Raw genomic sequence first — 16,924 nt, forward strand, 5'->3', positions numbered from 1 at the left:
CATCAAGAGCGTGTGACATTAACTGTCATCTGAATGATTGAAGCACTCGTTATCACGAAAGTTTAGGACTTCCTGAATTTGATATACTACTACTACTACTACTACTACTACTACTACTACTACTACTACTACTACTACTACTACTACTACTACTACTACTACTACTACTACTAATACTACTCTTACTACTAATACTACTCTTACTACTACTACTACTACTAATACTACTCTTACTACTAATACTACTCTTACTACTACTACTACTCTTACTACTAATACTACTCTTACTACTAATACTACTCTTACTACTAATACTACTCTTACTACTAATACTACTCTTACTACTAATACTACTCTTACTACTACTACTACTCTTACTACTACTACTACTTCTACTCTTACTACTTCTTCTTCTACGTCTATGAATATTTTCCCTTCCAGTGCACCCCCGTTATTTGAAATTTCATGTTACTAAGTTTTGGTGAATTTTTTTCAAATTAACTTGATGAGCCTCCCTGAACTCTGCTTAATTTTTTATTCATTTATTTATTTGACATCATTTTACTTCTAATCTACTTGTCATTATACATTTTTCTTATCCGTCACGTCATTTACCTTATCTGTATGTATAGAGTTAGTGAGGGATGGATACCAATGAAAAGAAAACAACAACGATTCTTTCGTGAATATTTGGTGGCCCTGATAAGGGCCGTTGAAAATGGGGGTTCGCCGGGCGAGGCAAACTAGCTTGATTTAGCGGTCTTCTTTGGAAGCAACACGGCTTGGATGTTTGGCAGTACACCACCTTGTGCGATTGTCACACCACCCAAGAGTTTGTTCAGTTCCTCGTCGTTGCGTACGGCGAGCTGAAGGTGACGAGGGATGATCCTAGACTTCTTGTTGTCACGAGCAGCATTACCGGCGAGTTCCAAGATTTCGGCAGTCAGGTACTCCAATACTGCAGCCATGTAGACGGGTGCCCCAGCGCCTACCCTCTGTGCATAGCTGCCCTTTCGAAGAAATCGGTGAACACGTCCCACTGGGAACTGAAGACCAGCACGGGATGAGCGAGTCTTTGCCTTGGTTCGGGCCTTTCCACTCTTTCCTCTTCCAGACATGATGTTTTACTGATGAGATGAGCTGATAACGAGTTGAAGATCAGACCGGAGCAGTGTGCATTCGTGTAATGACCCCTCACCGCTTTTTTTCTGCCTTTTTATACACGATGTGGCGTTCGCATTTACCGCCGGGGTATTGCAACTATTGTCCAATCAACGGTTCGCTGACCGCCGTCGCCAGTACGGCCTCTGAAAACAAAAATCAATATTCGTGACTGCTGCCATCTTGCGGCCAATTCCTTCTCATTTGTTTACTATTCCTAACCCTATCTTTTCCTGTGCACCATTTATTTCATTTTCTTGAAAAAAATTAGAATGACGTGCACACCAAAATTTATTATGATCCCTCTAATAATCGAACGCACAACTCAATTCTGGAAGCTCGTGGTGTACTGTGTTGCAATATGGCTGCATAACATACCTACCTGAACCAAATACGATACAATAACGAATGCATTAATCTATTTTGATTTTATATTTCAATAACAGACTAGCAAGTGAATTCTTATTCAAATCAAATTACAAACAGATCTTCTTGAAACAAGTATGTACCCCCTGGAATATATTTATTGGAACAAGTGTACCAACTAACTCAATCCTACCTTCAAAATCATCAAACAGCCGAAAGCGAAGCCTTATGGCTTGCGATTTCACGTGTGTTTTATATATTAAAATAATAACAATGATAAAGACTGCGTGTATATACTGTTATGTCGATTTTATCACTAATTTATTTCTTTCCTTTTTTCATTTCAATAGGAAAAAAGGAGGAGGATGTCAAGGACAAGCAGTGACAGTGGCATGTGACATACGCACTCACTCTTCATGCGACTACAGGTGATTACCCCCCCCCCCCCCCGGTTCCCTCACAACACTATTTTGATCAAAGTTATATGCACGATGTGCATTATATCTATTATATTATAATATTTCAATTATCCCAGGGATCCTTTATTTCTTCCAACTATTCATGTATATATGATATCAGTGATTCTTTCGTGATGTTATGGTGGCTCTGAAAAGAGCCGTTTGGTTATATGCATTACAGGCTGTAGTGCATTGGCGCTCTAGGCGCGTTCTCCACGGATTCGACGGGCCAGCTGGATATCTTTCGGCATGATGGTAACCCTCTTAGCATGGATGGCGCACAGGTTGGTGTCTTCAAATAGCCCGACCAGATAGGCTTCGCTAGCTTCTTGAAGGGCCATTACGGCGGAACTCTGGAAGCGGAGCTCTGTTTTGAAGTCCTGGGCAATCTCCCTCACAAGACGCTGGAATGGGAGTTTGCGGATCAGAAGCTCGGTGCTCTTCTGGTAGCGGCGAATCTCTCTCAAGGCGACAGTTCCAGGCCTGTATCTATGTGGCTTTTTAACTCCCCCTGTGGCTGGGGCACTCTTCCTGGCCGCCTTGGTTGCCAACTGCTTTCTGGGAGCCTTTCCTCCGGTAGATTTGCGAGCCGTCTGCTTGGTGCGTGCCATGGTAGGTTACTTGTCTGATGGTAAGTCTGCGAATCGAACGTAGAAGACGAGATGAGTGACTGCCACTAAAAAGAGACCGCTATTTATAAGACCTCCGAGAGATCCCAAACCCAACGGCACCGTCCGCAGAGCGGTCGTGATTGGTCAGTTGTGTTGCTCTATTGTCATAACGCGCGAAGCGTGGTATGGTGGTGGCGCTGTGCACAACGGCAGTGCGTGAGTGAAGGCACCAAAGGGGTGACGAATTACACTACGGTAATAGTAAACTATATTCACGGGGCGACCGATTTTGGGTGTCATCCTTTTTTGGAGAAAGTAACAACATGTAAGAAACTAGGGAACGGGGACGCCATGAGTCAATGAAAAATCAAGACCCCCCGTCTTGTCAATAACATACGCAAATTATATGCTAACTTGGATTTGCTTTGCATCCCGTATTTGCGACTTTATACCCCCCCCCCCATTCAGTATTCATTTTCAGTATTAATTTATAGCATGCATGCATTCTCAAACGCATAATCATTCATGATCATTCCTTATCATCGGCACCTTTCCCATTACACACATACTTGTTACTTGATTTTCAAAAGATTCATTTTCATCTGTAATATTTAGCTATTATTTTAATTCGTTTAATTGATTCGACTGTTCATTCATACTACTTATCATACTACATAATGCATTCTTTCTTGAATATTTGTGTGGCCCTGAAAAGGGCCGTTGTTTGTTTATGAAGACTAGAACTCCCTCTATTTAGATGTGGTATACTTCGTCACCGCTTTGGTGCCCTCACTCACGGCGTGCTTAGCAAGCTCCCCTGGAAGAAGAAGGCGCACGGCGGTCTGTATCTCACGACTGCTGATGGTAGATTTCTTGTTGTACTGGGCCAGCCGACCAGCTTCGCCGGCAATCCGCTCGAAGATGTCGTTGACGAAGCTGTTCATGATCGTCATGGCCCGGCCAGAAATTCCGGTATCAGGGTGAACCTGCTTAAGGACTTTGTAGATGTAGATTCCGTAGCTCTCCTTCCTTTTCCTCTGCCTCTTCTTGCCGCCGCTGGGCCGGGGGGCCTTGACTGCTTTCTTGGAACCTTTCTTGGCAACTTGACCTGTTGGAGCCATGATGAATGTAAGCTGGTATGTGAAGAATGTACCGAAGCGTGTGCACCGATTAGATATTCGATTGCTAATGCGAGTGCCCCGTCTCAATCGCCCTATTTATACACCGCGTCCGGGTCCGGTGCGGCGCGGTCCGTATGCAAATGAGCCCCGGTCTTTCATTGGCCGGCCGGCCAATGGGCGCCTGTACTGCCCCTGGTCGAGAGATGGCGACAAAGTGGTCTTATGCAATGAGTGTGGTGATACTATCTTCTTATTAAATTCATATGACCTTATTGTTTTTCGGATCAGTGAAAACTCTTTTGAAAATTAATTATATTATTTTTAAGGAGATATTCTTCAGGACAACATCAAAGATTGTTGTTAAGCACGATATCACAATAGATACATGCTGAGCGAAGTTTATGCTTTTAAAAAGTGACGACGTGATGTGATGTAGTGTAGTACTGACGAAAAATGGCGATATGTCGTTACAGCTTGTACAATAATATTGTTATCAGGTCGAATGAAAATAATCCCCCTTTTCCTGGTGAATTTTCAGAAATTAAAACCTCTCTTTTAAGTGAGGGTAATGAAAATTGAATATTGTGATATTTTCTTTTCATCAGGACATAGGAAAATTCCTTCATGTGAACCAGTCAAAATAGAAATTCATGTTTATTTAAATGCATCTCGATAAACATCAATTCATTCCTATTTCACAGTACAAACCCTCCGTGAAAAGTTCATGCTTTTAGTGAAATGGGGGAAACGCAGTTTATTATCTGTTTTTACTGAAATTGAAATAAGGAGTTTAGCCGGGTTTTTTTAGGTAGCAAAAGAGCGACCTGGATAACTAGGAGCGGAGGCCGTCTTTTATCCTTTTTTCCAATTAGTATTATTTTTTATGCTTCTCACTCTCTCACTCTCCACCCCCCCCCCCCATTTCTCTTCCTACCTCACCCCATCCCAAGTATATTTACAGCCATCCGATTGATTGAAAGAAATTAAGACTTTGCATAAGAAGTAATGATTTATATCTATATCATAGTCGTTTATTTCCTTTGGACGCACGTGATACATACATATTGGAAATGCTGCCGTGTTATTCTTTGCTGATGATCATAATGTAGTCTACCAATGTTAGATCACAGCGATACATGATGATTAATATTTTTTCTTCTTTATTGGTCACGAAAAATATAACCGGCATTTTGGCACCTTAATTATTGCAGCTATGTAATAGAATGGATTTCTTTGCGATCAAATTTTGTAAAACTGTGAATAACGTACCTCAACTCTAAAACCTGACCCACAACTCACATGCCATCCTCACTCTGTATAAGGCAATGGTAATTTGATGCTATGATGATAATGAAAGTATGAAATTATTTCCTAAATTGATTTATATTTAGCACTAAATTATTAGAGTACTGACAACAACATTCTTTCTTGATCATGTGGTGGCTCTGAAAAGAGCCGTTATTTCTAGCCATAACCGTAGTATCAGACTAGCCGCCAAAACCGTACAGGGTACGGCCCTGCCTCTTCAGTGCATAGACCACGTCCATGGCTGTGACGGTCTTTCGTTTGGCGTGCTCACAGTAGGTGACGGCATCACGGATGACATTCTCCAAGAAGACTTTCAGTACACCGCGTGTCTCTTCGTAGATGAGACCAGAGATTCTTTTGACTCCACCTCTTCTTGCTAGACGGCGGATAGCAGGCTTCGTGATACCTTGGATGTTGTCTCGTAGAACCTTGCGATGACGTTTGGCACCACCCTTTCCAAGACCCTTTCCTCCTTTTCCGCGACCAGACATCTTGATGAATGAGAGCTAGTTGTTGTACGATACTGAAGACTGGATGTTACGCTGAGCGAATGAGGTCATCCGCTAGAGCAGCGGCTATTGTGGTCAGATTGCGGACGTGGGTGACGAAACTCGTCACCGCGCCGACCCGGCGGCGATTGGCACTCGCGTCAGAGCGCCCCCTTGTGCCGACGCCGATATGATTTCTGAAAGAGTCCCCGCCCTGAAAACGCACGGAATAATGACCCTCAGGAAAAGAAAAGTAAAATGCATACTTTTTGGAAGATATTGTAAATAGTACTCGAATATAAGGCAACGTCTCGAATTTCACCAATGATACCGATCTCCCTCTCTAGTTAACTTTCTTGGCATTATTTATTTCTTACGTTTTCTTCCTTTCTCTTCGTGTTATTTTTCCCCCACGATATGTTAACTTCATACAGTATATAATTAGTTTCATATGCATTTTTATATATCTTATATGTTATTCAAATTTCGCCCCTTGTTCCTCCTTCTTATAATGTCATAATATTGTCCAATTACCGAACCATTTAATAGATGCATTATCTTAATACTTTTATTTGTTGGGGGTATTAGAATCCGACTTATACCAGTGCGGGTGGTCACAATATGGTTCATACTATTTTTTTTTATTATTATTTTCCTTAATTTTCTTTTTTATTATTCTTTTTCTTATTATTATTCTCTTTGTTATTATCATTATTATCAGTATCGTTTTCATTGAGACAAGTATTCTTTCTTGGAAATGTGGTGGCTCTGAAAAGAGCCGTTTGGTTGGCACTGGAAAGTGGCTATCCAGAAATCACTTGGATTTCTTTGTCACCTTCTTTGCCGCGGGTTTCTTGGGGTTCGAAGCCTTTGGCTTCTTGGCTACCGCCTTCTTGGTCGCCTTCTTGGGTGTCGATTTCTTGGCAGGGACTTTCTTCTTCGGCGTCTTTTTCTTCTCTTTCTTCTCAGTAGTCTTCTTTACTGACTTCTTCACTTTCTTGGGTGCTGCTTTTGCCTTCTTAGCGGCGGCTGCCTTCTGCTTTTTCTCCTTCTGGGCTGCAGCTTTCGCCTTGGCCTTCTCCCTCTCTTTCTCCTTCTTGGCCCTCTCCTTTTCCTTCTTGGCCTTCTCCGCTGCCTGTGCCTTGGCTGCTTGCACATTCAACTTGAATGACCCCGAAGCACCTTTCCCCTTCGTCTGCGTAAGTTTGCCCTTCTCCACACCAGCCTTCAGAGCCTTCTTGATGAATATGAGCTGTCGGTCCATCTGGACATCGAAGTTCTGCTCGATGTACTTCTTGATTGCCTGCAGCGAAGATCCATTCTTCTCCTTCAGTTCGGTAATTGCTGTCATAACCATCTCAGCAGCAGGCGGATGGGTCGCTGGTTTCTTCTTAGGAGCCTTCTTGGTGTCCTTCTCAGCCATTTTGGTATACGTCTTTACAGTTGCGATGTGAACAAAACAAGTGCCCGCCTCACCGCGAAATGATCATTATACGTCATGGTTGCGTACGTGGTAGGAAACCTCCCATGCCTGCCCGCTCCACTACAGTGTTGCCCATTTTACGAGTGCTTCTGCTAACTAGAGTAAATTCTTCTTCCTCTTCCCCTTTTTCTTCTTCTTATTATTATCATGTTTATTATTATTCTCCTTCTTATTATTCTTCTTCTACTTCTTATTGCTCCTCCCGTTATTTTCCTTTCGAAGACAATTTGTAACGATATTTTTATATTATTATTATTTTTTTCGCCCATAAACATGCACATATTATATATTCGTATGCATGCTATCATTGATAAAACATAAACTAAAAAGAGAGAAAGTCTTTGTTCGGTATTGCCATCCTAGCGTAGCTACTGAATTTAATGACGGAACACCGAGGCTAGGAACAACTCGCCACAAGGGGGCGTTGGTCGACATCAAGAGCGTGTGACATTAACTGTCATCTGAATGATTGAAGCACTCGTTATCACGAAAGTTTAGGACTTCCTGAATTTGATATACTACTACTACTACTACTACTACTACTACTACTACTACTACTACTACTACTACTACTACTACTACTACTACTACTACTACTACTACTAATACTACTCTTACTACTAATACTACTCTTACTACTACTACTACTACTAATACTACTCTTACTACTAATACTACTCTTACTACTAATACTACTCTTACTACTAATACTACTCTTACTACTAATACTACTCTTACTACTAATACTACTCTTACTACTAATACTACTCTTACTACTAATACTACTCTTACTACTACTACTACTCTTACTACTACTACTACTTCTACTCTTACTACTTCTTCTTCTACGTCTATGAATATTTTCCCTTCCAGTGCACCCCCGTTATTTGAAATTTCATGTTACTAAGTTTTGGTGAATTTTTTTCAAATTAACTTGATGAGCCTCCCTGAACTCTGCTTAATTTTTTATTCATTTATTTATTTGACATCATTTTACTTCTAATCTACTTGTCATTATACATTTTTCTTATCCGTCACGTCATTTACCTTATCTGTATGTATAGAGTTAGTGAGGGAGAAAGAGGGATGGATACCAATGAAAAGAAAACAACAACGATTCTTTCGTGAATATTTGGTGGCCCTGATAAGGGCCGTTGAAAATGGGGGTTCGCCGGGCGAGGCAAACTAGCTTGATTTAGCGGTCTTCTTTGGAAGCAACACGGCTTGGATGTTTGGCAGTACACCACCTTGTGCGATTGTCACACCACCCAAGAGTTTGTTCAGTTCCTCGTCGTTGCGTACGGCGAGCTGAAGGTGACGAGGGATGATCCTAGACTTCTTGTTGTCACGAGCAGCATTACCGGCGAGTTCCAAGATTTCGGCAGTCAGGTACTCCAATACTGCAGCCATGTAGACGGGTGCCCCAGCGCCTACCCTCTGTGCATAGCTGCCCTTTCGAAGAAATCGGTGAACACGTCCCACTGGGAACTGAAGACCAGCACGGGATGAGCGAGTCTTTGCCTTGGTTCGGGCCTTTCCACTCTTTCCTCTTCCAGACATGATGTTTTACTGATGAGATGAGCTGATAACGAGTTGAAGATCAGACCGGAGCAGTGTGCATTCGTGTAATGACCCCTCACCGCTTTTTTTCTGCCTTTTTATACACGATGTGGCGTTCGCATTTACCGCCGGGGTATTGCAACTATTGTCCAATCAACGGTTCGCTGACCGCCGTCGCCAGTACGGCCTCTGAAAACAAAAATCAATATTCGTGACTGCTGCCATCTTGCGGCCAATTCCTTCTCATTTGTTTACTATTCCTAACCCTATCTTTTCCTGTGCACCATTTATTTCATTTTCTTGAAAAAAATTAGAATGACGTGCACACCAAAATTTATTATGATCCCTCTAATAATCGAACGCACAACTCAATTCTGGAAGCTCGTGGTGTACTGTGTTGCAATATGGCTGCATAACATACCTACCTGAACCAAATACGATACAATAACGAATGCATTAATCTATTTTGATTTTATATTTCAATAACAGACTAGCAAGTGAATTCTTATTCAAATCAAATTACAAACAGATCTTCTTGAAACAAGTATGTACCCCCTGGAATATATTTATTGGAACAAGTGTACCAACTAACTCAATCCTACCTTCAAAATCATCAAACAGCCGAAAGCGAAGCCTTATGGCTTGCGATTTCACGTGTGTTTTATATATTAAAATAATAACAATGATAAAGACTGCGTGTATATACTGTTATGTCGATTTTATCACTAATTTATTTCTTTCCTTTTTTCATTTCAATAGGAAAAAAGGAGGAGGATGTCAAGGACAAGCAGTGACAGTGGCATGTGACATACGCACTCACTCTTCATGCGACTACAGGTGATTACCCCCCCCCCCCCCCGGTTCCCTCACAACACTATTTTGATCAAAGTTATATGCACGATGTGCATTATATCTATTATATTATAATATTTCAATTATCCCAGGGATCCTTTATTTCTTCCAACTATTCATGTATATATTGCATAAGATATCAGTGATTCTTTCGTGATGTTATGGTGGCTCTGAAAAGAGCCGTTTGGTTATATGCATTACAGGCTGTAGTGCATTGGCGCTCTAGGCGCGTTCTCCACGGATTCGACGGGCCAGCTGGATATCTTTCGGCATGATGGTAACCCTCTTAGCATGGATGGCGCACAGGTTGGTGTCTTCAAATAGCCCGACCAGATAGGCTTCGCTAGCTTCTTGAAGGGCCATTACGGCGGAACTCTGGAAGCGGAGCTCTGTTTTGAAGTCCTGGGCAATCTCCCTCACAAGACGCTGGAATGGGAGTTTGCGGATCAGAAGCTCGGTGCTCTTCTGGTAGCGGCGAATCTCTCTCAAGGCGACAGTTCCAGGCCTGTATCTATGTGGCTTTTTAACTCCCCCTGTGGCTGGGGCACTCTTCCTGGCCGCCTTGGTTGCCAACTGCTTTCTGGGAGCCTTTCCTCCGGTAGATTTGCGAGCCGTCTGCTTGGTGCGTGCCATGGTAGGTTACTTGTCTGATGGTAAGTCTGCGAATCGAACGTAGAAGACGAGATGAGTGACTGCCACTAAAAAGAGACCGCTATTTATAAGACCTCCGAGAGATCCCAAACCCAACGGCACCGTCCGCAGAGCGGTCGTGATTGGTCAGTTGTGTTGCTCTATTGTCATAACGCGCGAAGCGTGGTATGGTGGTGGCGCTGTGCACAACGGCAGTGCGTGAGTGAAGGCACCAAAGGGGTGACGAATTACACTACGGTAATAGTAAACTATATTCACGGGGCGACCGATTTTGGGTGTCATCCTTTTTTGGAGAAAGTAACAACATGTAAGAAACTAGGGAACGGGGACGCCATGAGTCAATGAAAAATCAAGACCCCCCGTCTTGTCAATAACATACGCAAATTATATGCTAACTTGGATTTGCTTTGCATCCCGTATTTGCGACTTTATACCCCCCCCCCCATTCAGTATTCATTTTCAGTATTAATTTATAGCATGCATGCATTCTCAAACGCATAATCATTCATGATCATTCCTTATCATCGGCACCTTTCCCATTACACACATACTTGTTACTTGATTTTCAAAAGATTCATTTTCATCTGTAATATTTAGCTATTATTTTAATTCGTTTAATTGATTCGACTGTTCATTCATACTACTTATCATACTACATAATGCATTCTTTCTTGAATATTTGTGTGGCCCTGAAAAGGGCCGTTGTTTGTTTATGAAGACTAGAACTCCCTCTATTTAGATGTGGTATACTTCGTCACCGCTTTGGTGCCCTCACTCACGGCGTGCTTAGCAAGCTCCCCTGGAAGAAGAAGGCGCACGGCGGTCTGTATCTCACGACTGCTGATGGTAGATTTCTTGTTGTACTGGGCCAGCCGACCAGCTTCGCCGGCAATCCGCTCGAAGATGTCGTTGACGAAGCTGTTCATGATCGTCATGGCCCGGCCAGAAATTCCGGTATCAGGGTGAACCTGCTTAAGGACTTTGTAGATGTAGATTCCGTAGCTCTCCTTCCTTTTCCTCTGCCTCTTCTTGCCGCCGCTGGGCCGGGGGGCCTTGACTGCTTTCTTGGAACCTTTCTTGGCAACTTGACCTGTTGGAGCCATGATGAATGTAAGCTGGTATGTGAAGAATGTACCGAAGCGTGTGCACCGATTAGATATTCGATTGCTAATGCGAGTGCCCCGTCTCAATCGCCCTATTTATACACCGCGTCCGGGTCCGGTGCGGCGCGGTCCGTATGCAAATGAGCCCCGGTCTTTCATTGGCCGGCCGGCCAATGGGCGCCTGTACTGCCCCTGGTCGAGAGATGGCGACAAAGTGGTCTTATGCAATGAGTGTGGTGATACTATCTTCTTATTAAATTCATATGACCTTATTGTTTTTCGGATCAGTGAAAACTCTTTTGAAAATTAATTATATTATTTTTAAGGAGATATTCTTCAGGACAACATCAAAGATTGTTGTTAAGCACGATATCACAATAGATACATGCTGAGCGAAGTTTATGCTTTTAAAAAGTGACGACGTGATGTGATGTAGTGTAGTACTGACGAAAAATGGCGATATGTCGTTACAGCTTGTACAATAATATTGTTATCAGGTCGAATGAAAATAATCCCCCTTTTCCTGGTGAATTTTCAGAAATTAAAACCTCTCTTTTAAGTGAGGGTAATGAAAATTGAATATTGTGATATTTTCTTTTCATCAGGACATAGGAAAATTCCTTCATGTGAACCAGTCAAAATAGAAATTCATGTTTATTTAAATGCATCTCGATAAACATCAATTCATTCCTATTTCACAGTACAAACCCTCCGTGAAAAGTTCATGCTTTTAGTGAAATGGGGGAAACGCAGTTTATTATCTGTTTTTACTGAAATTGAAATAAGGAGTTTAGCCGGGTTTTTTTAGGTAGCAAAAGAGCGACCTGGATAACTAGGAGCGGAGGCCGTCTTTTATCCTTTTTTCCAATTAGTATTATTTTTTATGCTTCTCACTCTCTCTCTCTCCACCCCCCCCCCCCCATTTCTCTTCCTACCTCACCCCATCCCAAGTATATTTACAGCCATCCGATTGATTGAAAGAAATTAAGACTTTGCATAAGAAGTAATGATTTATATCTATATCATAGTCGTTTATTTCCTTTGGACGCACGTGATACATACATATTGGAAATGCTGCCGTGTTATTCTTTGCTGATGATCATAATGTAGTCTACCAATGTTAGATCACAGCGATACATGATGATTAATATTTTTTCTTCTTTATTGGTCACGAAAAATATAACCGGCATTTTGGCACCTTAATTATTGCAGCTATGTAATAGAATGGATTTCTTTGCGATCAAATTTTGTAAAACTGTGAATAACGTACCTCAACTCTAAAACCTCTTTGGCTACTCACATGCCATCCTCACTCTGTATAAGGCAATGGTAATTTGATGCTATGATGATAATGAAAGTATGAAATTATTTCCTAAATTGATTTATATTTAGCACTAAATTATTAGAGTACTGACAACAACATTCTTTCTTGATCATGTGGTGGCTCTGAAAAGAGCCGTTATTTCTAGCCATAACCGTAGTATCAGACTAGCCGCCAAAACCGTACAGGGTACGGCCCTGCCTCTTCAGTGCATAGACCACGTCCATGGCTGTGACGGTCTTTCGTTTGGCGTGCTCACAGTAGGTGACGGCATCACGGATGACATTCTCCAAGAAGACTTTCAGTACACCGCGTGTCTCTTCGTAGATGAGACCAGAGATTCTTTTGACTCCACCTCTTCTTGCTAGACGGCGGATAGCAGGCTTCGTGATACCTTGGATGTTGTCTCGTAGAACCTTGCGATGACGTTTGGCACCACCCTTTCCAAGACCCTTTCCTCCTTTTCCGCGACCAGACATCTTGATGAATGAGAGCTAGTTGTTGTACGATACTGAAGACTGGATGTTACGCTGAGCGAATGAGGTCATCCGCTAGAGCAGCGGCTATTGTGGTCAGATTGCGGACGTGGGTGACGAAACTCGTCACCGCGCCGACCCGGCGGCGATTGGCACTCGCGTCAGAGCGCCCCCTTGTGCCGACGCCGATATGATTTCTGAAAGAGTCCCCGCCCTGAAAACGCACGGAATAATGACCCTCAGGAAAAGAAAAGTAAAATGCATACTTTTTGGAAGATATTGTAAATAGTACTCGAATATAAGGCAACGTCTCGAATTTCACCAATGATACCGATCTCCCTCTCTAGTTAACTTTCTTGGCATTATTTATTTCTTACGTTTTCTTCCTTTCTCTTCGTGTTATTTTTCCCCCACGATATGTTAACTTCATACAGTATATAATTAGTTTCATATGCATTTTTATATATCTTATATGTTATTCAAATTTCGCCCCTTGTTCCTCCTTCTTATAATGTCATAATATTGTCCAATTACCGAACCATTTAATAGATGCATTATCTTAATACTTTTATTTGTTGGGGGTATTAGAATCCGACTTATACCAGTGCGGGTGGTCACAATATGGTTCATACTATTTTTTTTTATTATTATTTTCCTTAATTTTCTTTTTTATTATTCTTTTTCTTATTATTATTCTCTTTGTTATTATCATTATTATCAGTATCGTTTTCATTGAGACAAGTATTCTTTCTTGGAAATGTGGTGGCTCTGAAAAGAGCCGTTTGGTTGGCACTGGAAAGTGGCTATCCAGAAATCACTTGGATTTCTTTGTCACCTTCTTTGCCGCGGGTTTCTTGGGGTTCGAAGCCTTTGGCTTCTTGGCTACCGCCTTCTTGGTCGCCTTCTTGGGTGTCGATTTCTTGGCAGGGACTTTCTTCTTCGGCGTCTTTTTCTTCTCTTTCTTCTCAGTAGTCTTCTTTACTGACTTCTTCACTTTCTTGGGTGCTGCTTTTGCCTTCTTAGCGGCGGCTGCCTTCTGCTTTTTCTCCTTCTGGGCTGCAGCTTTCGCCTTGGCCTTCTCCCTCTCTTTCTCCTTCTTGGCCCTCTCCTTTTCCTTCTTGGCCTTCTCCGCTGCCTGTGCCTTGGCTGCTTGCACATTCAACTTGAATGACCCCGAAGCACCTTTCCCCTTCGTCTGCGTAAGTTTGCCCTTCTCCACACCAGCCTTCAGAGCCTTCTTGATGAATATGAGCTGTCGGTCCATCTGGACATCGAAGTTCTGCTCGATGTACTTCTTGATTGCCTGCAGCGAAGATCCATTCTTCTCCTTCAGTTCGGTAATTGCTGTCATAACCATCTCAGCAGCAGGCGGATGGGTCGCTGGTTTCTTCTTAGGAGCCTTCTTGGTGTCCTTCTCAGCCATTTTGGTATACGTCTTTACAGTTGCGATGTGAACAAAACAAGTGCCCGCCTCACCGCGAAATGATCATTATACGTCATGGTTGCGTACGTGGTAGGAAACCTCCCATGCCTGCCCGCTCCACTACAGTGTTGCCCATTTTACGAGTGCTTCTGCTAACTAGAGTAAATTCTTCTTCCTCTTCCCCTTTTTCTTCTTCTTATTATTATCATGTTTATTATTATTCTCCTTCTTATTATTCTTCTTCTACTTCTTATTGCTCCTCCCGTTATTTTCCTTTCGAAGACAATTTGTAACGATATTTTTATATTATTATTATTTTTTTCGCCCATAAACATGCACATATTATATATTCGTATGCATGCTATCATTGATAAAACATAAACTAAAAAGAGAGAAAGTCTTTGTTCGGTATTGCCATCCTAGCGTAGCTACTGAATTTAATGACGGAACACCGAGGCTAGGAACAACTCGCCACAAGGGGGCGTTGGTCGACATCAAGAGCGTGTGACATTAACTGTCATCTGAATGATTGAAGCACTCGTTATCACGAAAGTTTAGGACTTCCTGAATTTGATATACTACTACTACTACTACTACTACTACTACTACTACTACTACTACTACTACTACTACTACTACTACTACTACTACTACTACTACTACTAATACTACTCTTACTACTAATACTACTCTTACTACTACTACTACTACTAATACTACTCTTACTACTAATACTACTCTTACTACTAATACTACTCTTACTACTAATACTACTCTTACTACTAATACTACTCTTACTACTAATACTACTCTTACTACTAATACTACTCTTACTACTAATACTACTCTTACTACTACTACTACTCTTACTACTACTACTACTTCTACTCTTACTACTTCTTCTTCTACGTCTATGAATATTTTCCCTTCCAGTGCACCCCCGTTATTTGAAATTTCATGTTACTAAGTTTTGGTGAATTTTTTTCAAATTAACTTGATGAGCCTCCCTGAACTCTGCTTAATTTTTTATTCATTTATTTATTTGACATCATTTTACTTCTAATCTACTTGTCATTATACATTTTTCTTATCCGTCACGTCATTTACCTTATCTGTATGTATAGAGTTAGTGAGGGAGAAAGAGGGATGGATACCAATGAAAAGAAAACAACAACGATTCTTTCGTGAATATTTGGTGGCCCTGATAAGGGCCGTTGAAAATGGGGGTTCGCCGGGCGAGGCAAACTAGCTTGATTTAGCGGTCTTCTTTGGAAGCAACACGGCTTGGATGTTTGGCAGTACACCACCTTGTGCGATTGTCACACCACCCAAGAGTTTGTTCAGTTCCTCGTCGTTGCGTACGGCGAGCTGAAGGTGACGAGGGATGATCCTAGACTTCTTGTTGTCACGAGCAGCATTACCGGCGAGTTCCAAGATTTCGGCAGTCAGGTACTCCAATACTGCAGCCATGTAGACGGGTGCCCCAGCGCCTACCCTCTGTGCATAGCTGCCCTTTCGAAGAAATCGGTGAACACGTCCCACTGGGAACTGAAGACCAGCACGGGATGAGCGAGTCTTTGCCTTGGTTCGGGCCTTTCCACTCTTTCCTCTTCCAGACATGATGTTTTACTGATGAGATGAGCTGATAACGAGTTGAAGATCAGACCGGAGCAGTGTGCATTCGTGTAATGACCCCTCACCGCTTTTTTTCTGCCTTTTTATACACGATGTGGCGTTCGCATTTACCGCCGGGGTATTGCAACTATTGTCCAATCAACGGTTCGCTGACCGCCGTCGCCAGTACGGCCTCTGAAAACAAAAATCAATATTCGTGACTGCTGCCATCTTGCGGCCAATTCCTTCTCATTTGTTTACTATTCCTAACCCTATCTTTTCCTGTGCACCATTTATTTCATTTTCTTGAAAAAAATTAGAATGACGTGCACACCAAAATTTATTATGATCCCTCTAATAATCGAACGCACAACTCAATTCTGGAAGCTCGTGGTGTACTGTGTTGCAATATGGCTGCATAACATACCTACCTGAACCAAATACGATACAATAACGAATGCATTAATCTATTTTGATTTTATATTTCAATAACAGACTAGCAAGTGAATTCTTATTCAAATCAAATTACAAACAGATCTTCTTGAAACAAGTATGTACCCCCTGGAATATATTTATTGGAACAAGTGTACCAACTAACTCAATCCTACCTTCAAAATCATCAAACAGCCGAAAGCGAAGCCTTATGGCTTGCGATTTCACGTGTGTTTTATATATTAAAATAATAACAATGATAAAGACTGCGTGTATATACTGTTATGTCGATTTTATCACTAATTTATTTCTTTCCTTTTTTCATTTCAATAGGAAAAAAGGAGGAGGATGTCAAGGACAAGCAGTGACAGTGGCATGTGACATACGCACTCACTCTTCATGCGACTACAGGTGATTACCCCCCCCCCCCCCCGGTTCCCTCACAACACTATTTTGATCAAAGTTATATGCACGATGTGCATTATATCTATTATAT

General features: G+C 41.9%; 9 protein-coding genes across 9 annotated transcripts; all 9 read right to left on the bottom strand.

Moving 5' to 3' along the window:
- Positions 1 to 693: 693 nt before the first annotated feature.
- On the bottom strand, positions 694 to 2,097 carry LOC121415254 (histone H2A, embryonic). Its single transcript, XM_041608437.1, has one exon. It carries the CDS (start codon positions 1,116 to 1,118, stop codon positions 744 to 746), a length of 375 nt encoding a protein of 124 aa, XP_041464371.1. The 5' UTR covers positions 1,119 to 2,097; the 3' UTR covers positions 694 to 743.
- Positions 2,098 to 2,141: 44 nt separating this feature from the next.
- Positions 2,142 to 2,656, bottom strand: LOC121415253 (histone H3, embryonic). Its single transcript, XM_041608436.1, has one exon. The coding sequence runs from the start codon at positions 2,594 to 2,596 to the stop codon at positions 2,186 to 2,188; it is 411 nt and encodes a 136-aa protein (XP_041464370.1). The 5' UTR covers positions 2,597 to 2,656; the 3' UTR covers positions 2,142 to 2,185.
- A 640-nt stretch (positions 2,657 to 3,296) lies between these two features.
- On the bottom strand, positions 3,297 to 3,792 carry LOC121415262 (histone H2B.2, embryonic-like). Its single transcript, XM_041608447.1, has one exon. It carries the CDS (start codon positions 3,715 to 3,717, stop codon positions 3,346 to 3,348), a length of 372 nt encoding a protein of 123 aa, XP_041464381.1. The 5' UTR covers positions 3,718 to 3,792; the 3' UTR covers positions 3,297 to 3,345.
- A 2,481-nt stretch (positions 3,793 to 6,273) lies between these two features.
- Positions 6,274 to 14,432, bottom strand: LOC121414866. Its single transcript, XM_041607919.1, has 6 exons — positions 13,778 to 14,432; positions 12,878 to 13,013; positions 10,839 to 11,174; positions 9,661 to 10,023; positions 8,187 to 8,484; positions 6,274 to 6,998 (listed from the first exon to the last, which is right to left on the bottom strand). Exons 1-6 carry the CDS (start codon positions 14,380 to 14,382, stop codon positions 6,328 to 6,330), a joined length of 2,409 nt encoding a protein of 802 aa, XP_041463853.1. The 5' UTR covers positions 14,383 to 14,432; the 3' UTR covers positions 6,274 to 6,327.
- On the bottom strand, positions 7,959 to 8,560 carry LOC121415270 (histone H2A, embryonic). Its single transcript, XM_041608457.1, has one exon. It carries the CDS (start codon positions 8,554 to 8,556, stop codon positions 8,182 to 8,184), a length of 375 nt encoding a protein of 124 aa, XP_041464391.1. The 5' UTR covers positions 8,557 to 8,560; the 3' UTR covers positions 7,959 to 8,181.
- LOC121415252 (histone H3, embryonic) lies at positions 9,048 to 10,101 on the bottom strand. The gene has a single exon (XM_041608435.1). It carries the CDS (start codon positions 10,039 to 10,041, stop codon positions 9,631 to 9,633), a length of 411 nt encoding a protein of 136 aa, XP_041464369.1. The 5' UTR covers positions 10,042 to 10,101; the 3' UTR covers positions 9,048 to 9,630.
- LOC121415258 (histone H2B.2, embryonic-like) lies at positions 10,742 to 11,237 on the bottom strand. The gene has a single exon (XM_041608443.1). It carries the CDS (start codon positions 11,160 to 11,162, stop codon positions 10,791 to 10,793), a length of 372 nt encoding a protein of 123 aa, XP_041464377.1. The 5' UTR covers positions 11,163 to 11,237; the 3' UTR covers positions 10,742 to 10,790.
- LOC121415263 (histone H4) lies at positions 12,601 to 13,668 on the bottom strand. Its single transcript, XM_041608448.1, has one exon. The coding sequence runs from the start codon at positions 12,960 to 12,962 to the stop codon at positions 12,651 to 12,653; it is 312 nt and encodes a 103-aa protein (XP_041464382.1). The 5' UTR covers positions 12,963 to 13,668; the 3' UTR covers positions 12,601 to 12,650.
- A 972-nt stretch (positions 14,433 to 15,404) lies between the features above and the next one.
- On the bottom strand, positions 15,405 to 16,006 carry LOC121415269 (histone H2A, embryonic). Its single transcript, XM_041608455.1, has one exon. The coding sequence runs from the start codon at positions 16,000 to 16,002 to the stop codon at positions 15,628 to 15,630; it is 375 nt and encodes a 124-aa protein (XP_041464389.1). The 5' UTR covers positions 16,003 to 16,006; the 3' UTR covers positions 15,405 to 15,627.
- Positions 16,007 to 16,924: the final 918 nt, after the last annotated feature.

The sequence above is a fragment of the Lytechinus variegatus genome, chromosome 5, assembly GCF_018143015.1.
Source record: "Lytechinus variegatus isolate NC3 chromosome 5, Lvar_3.0, whole genome shotgun sequence".
NCBI classification, from domain to species: Eukaryota; Metazoa; Echinodermata; class Echinoidea; order Temnopleuroida; family Toxopneustidae; genus Lytechinus; species Lytechinus variegatus.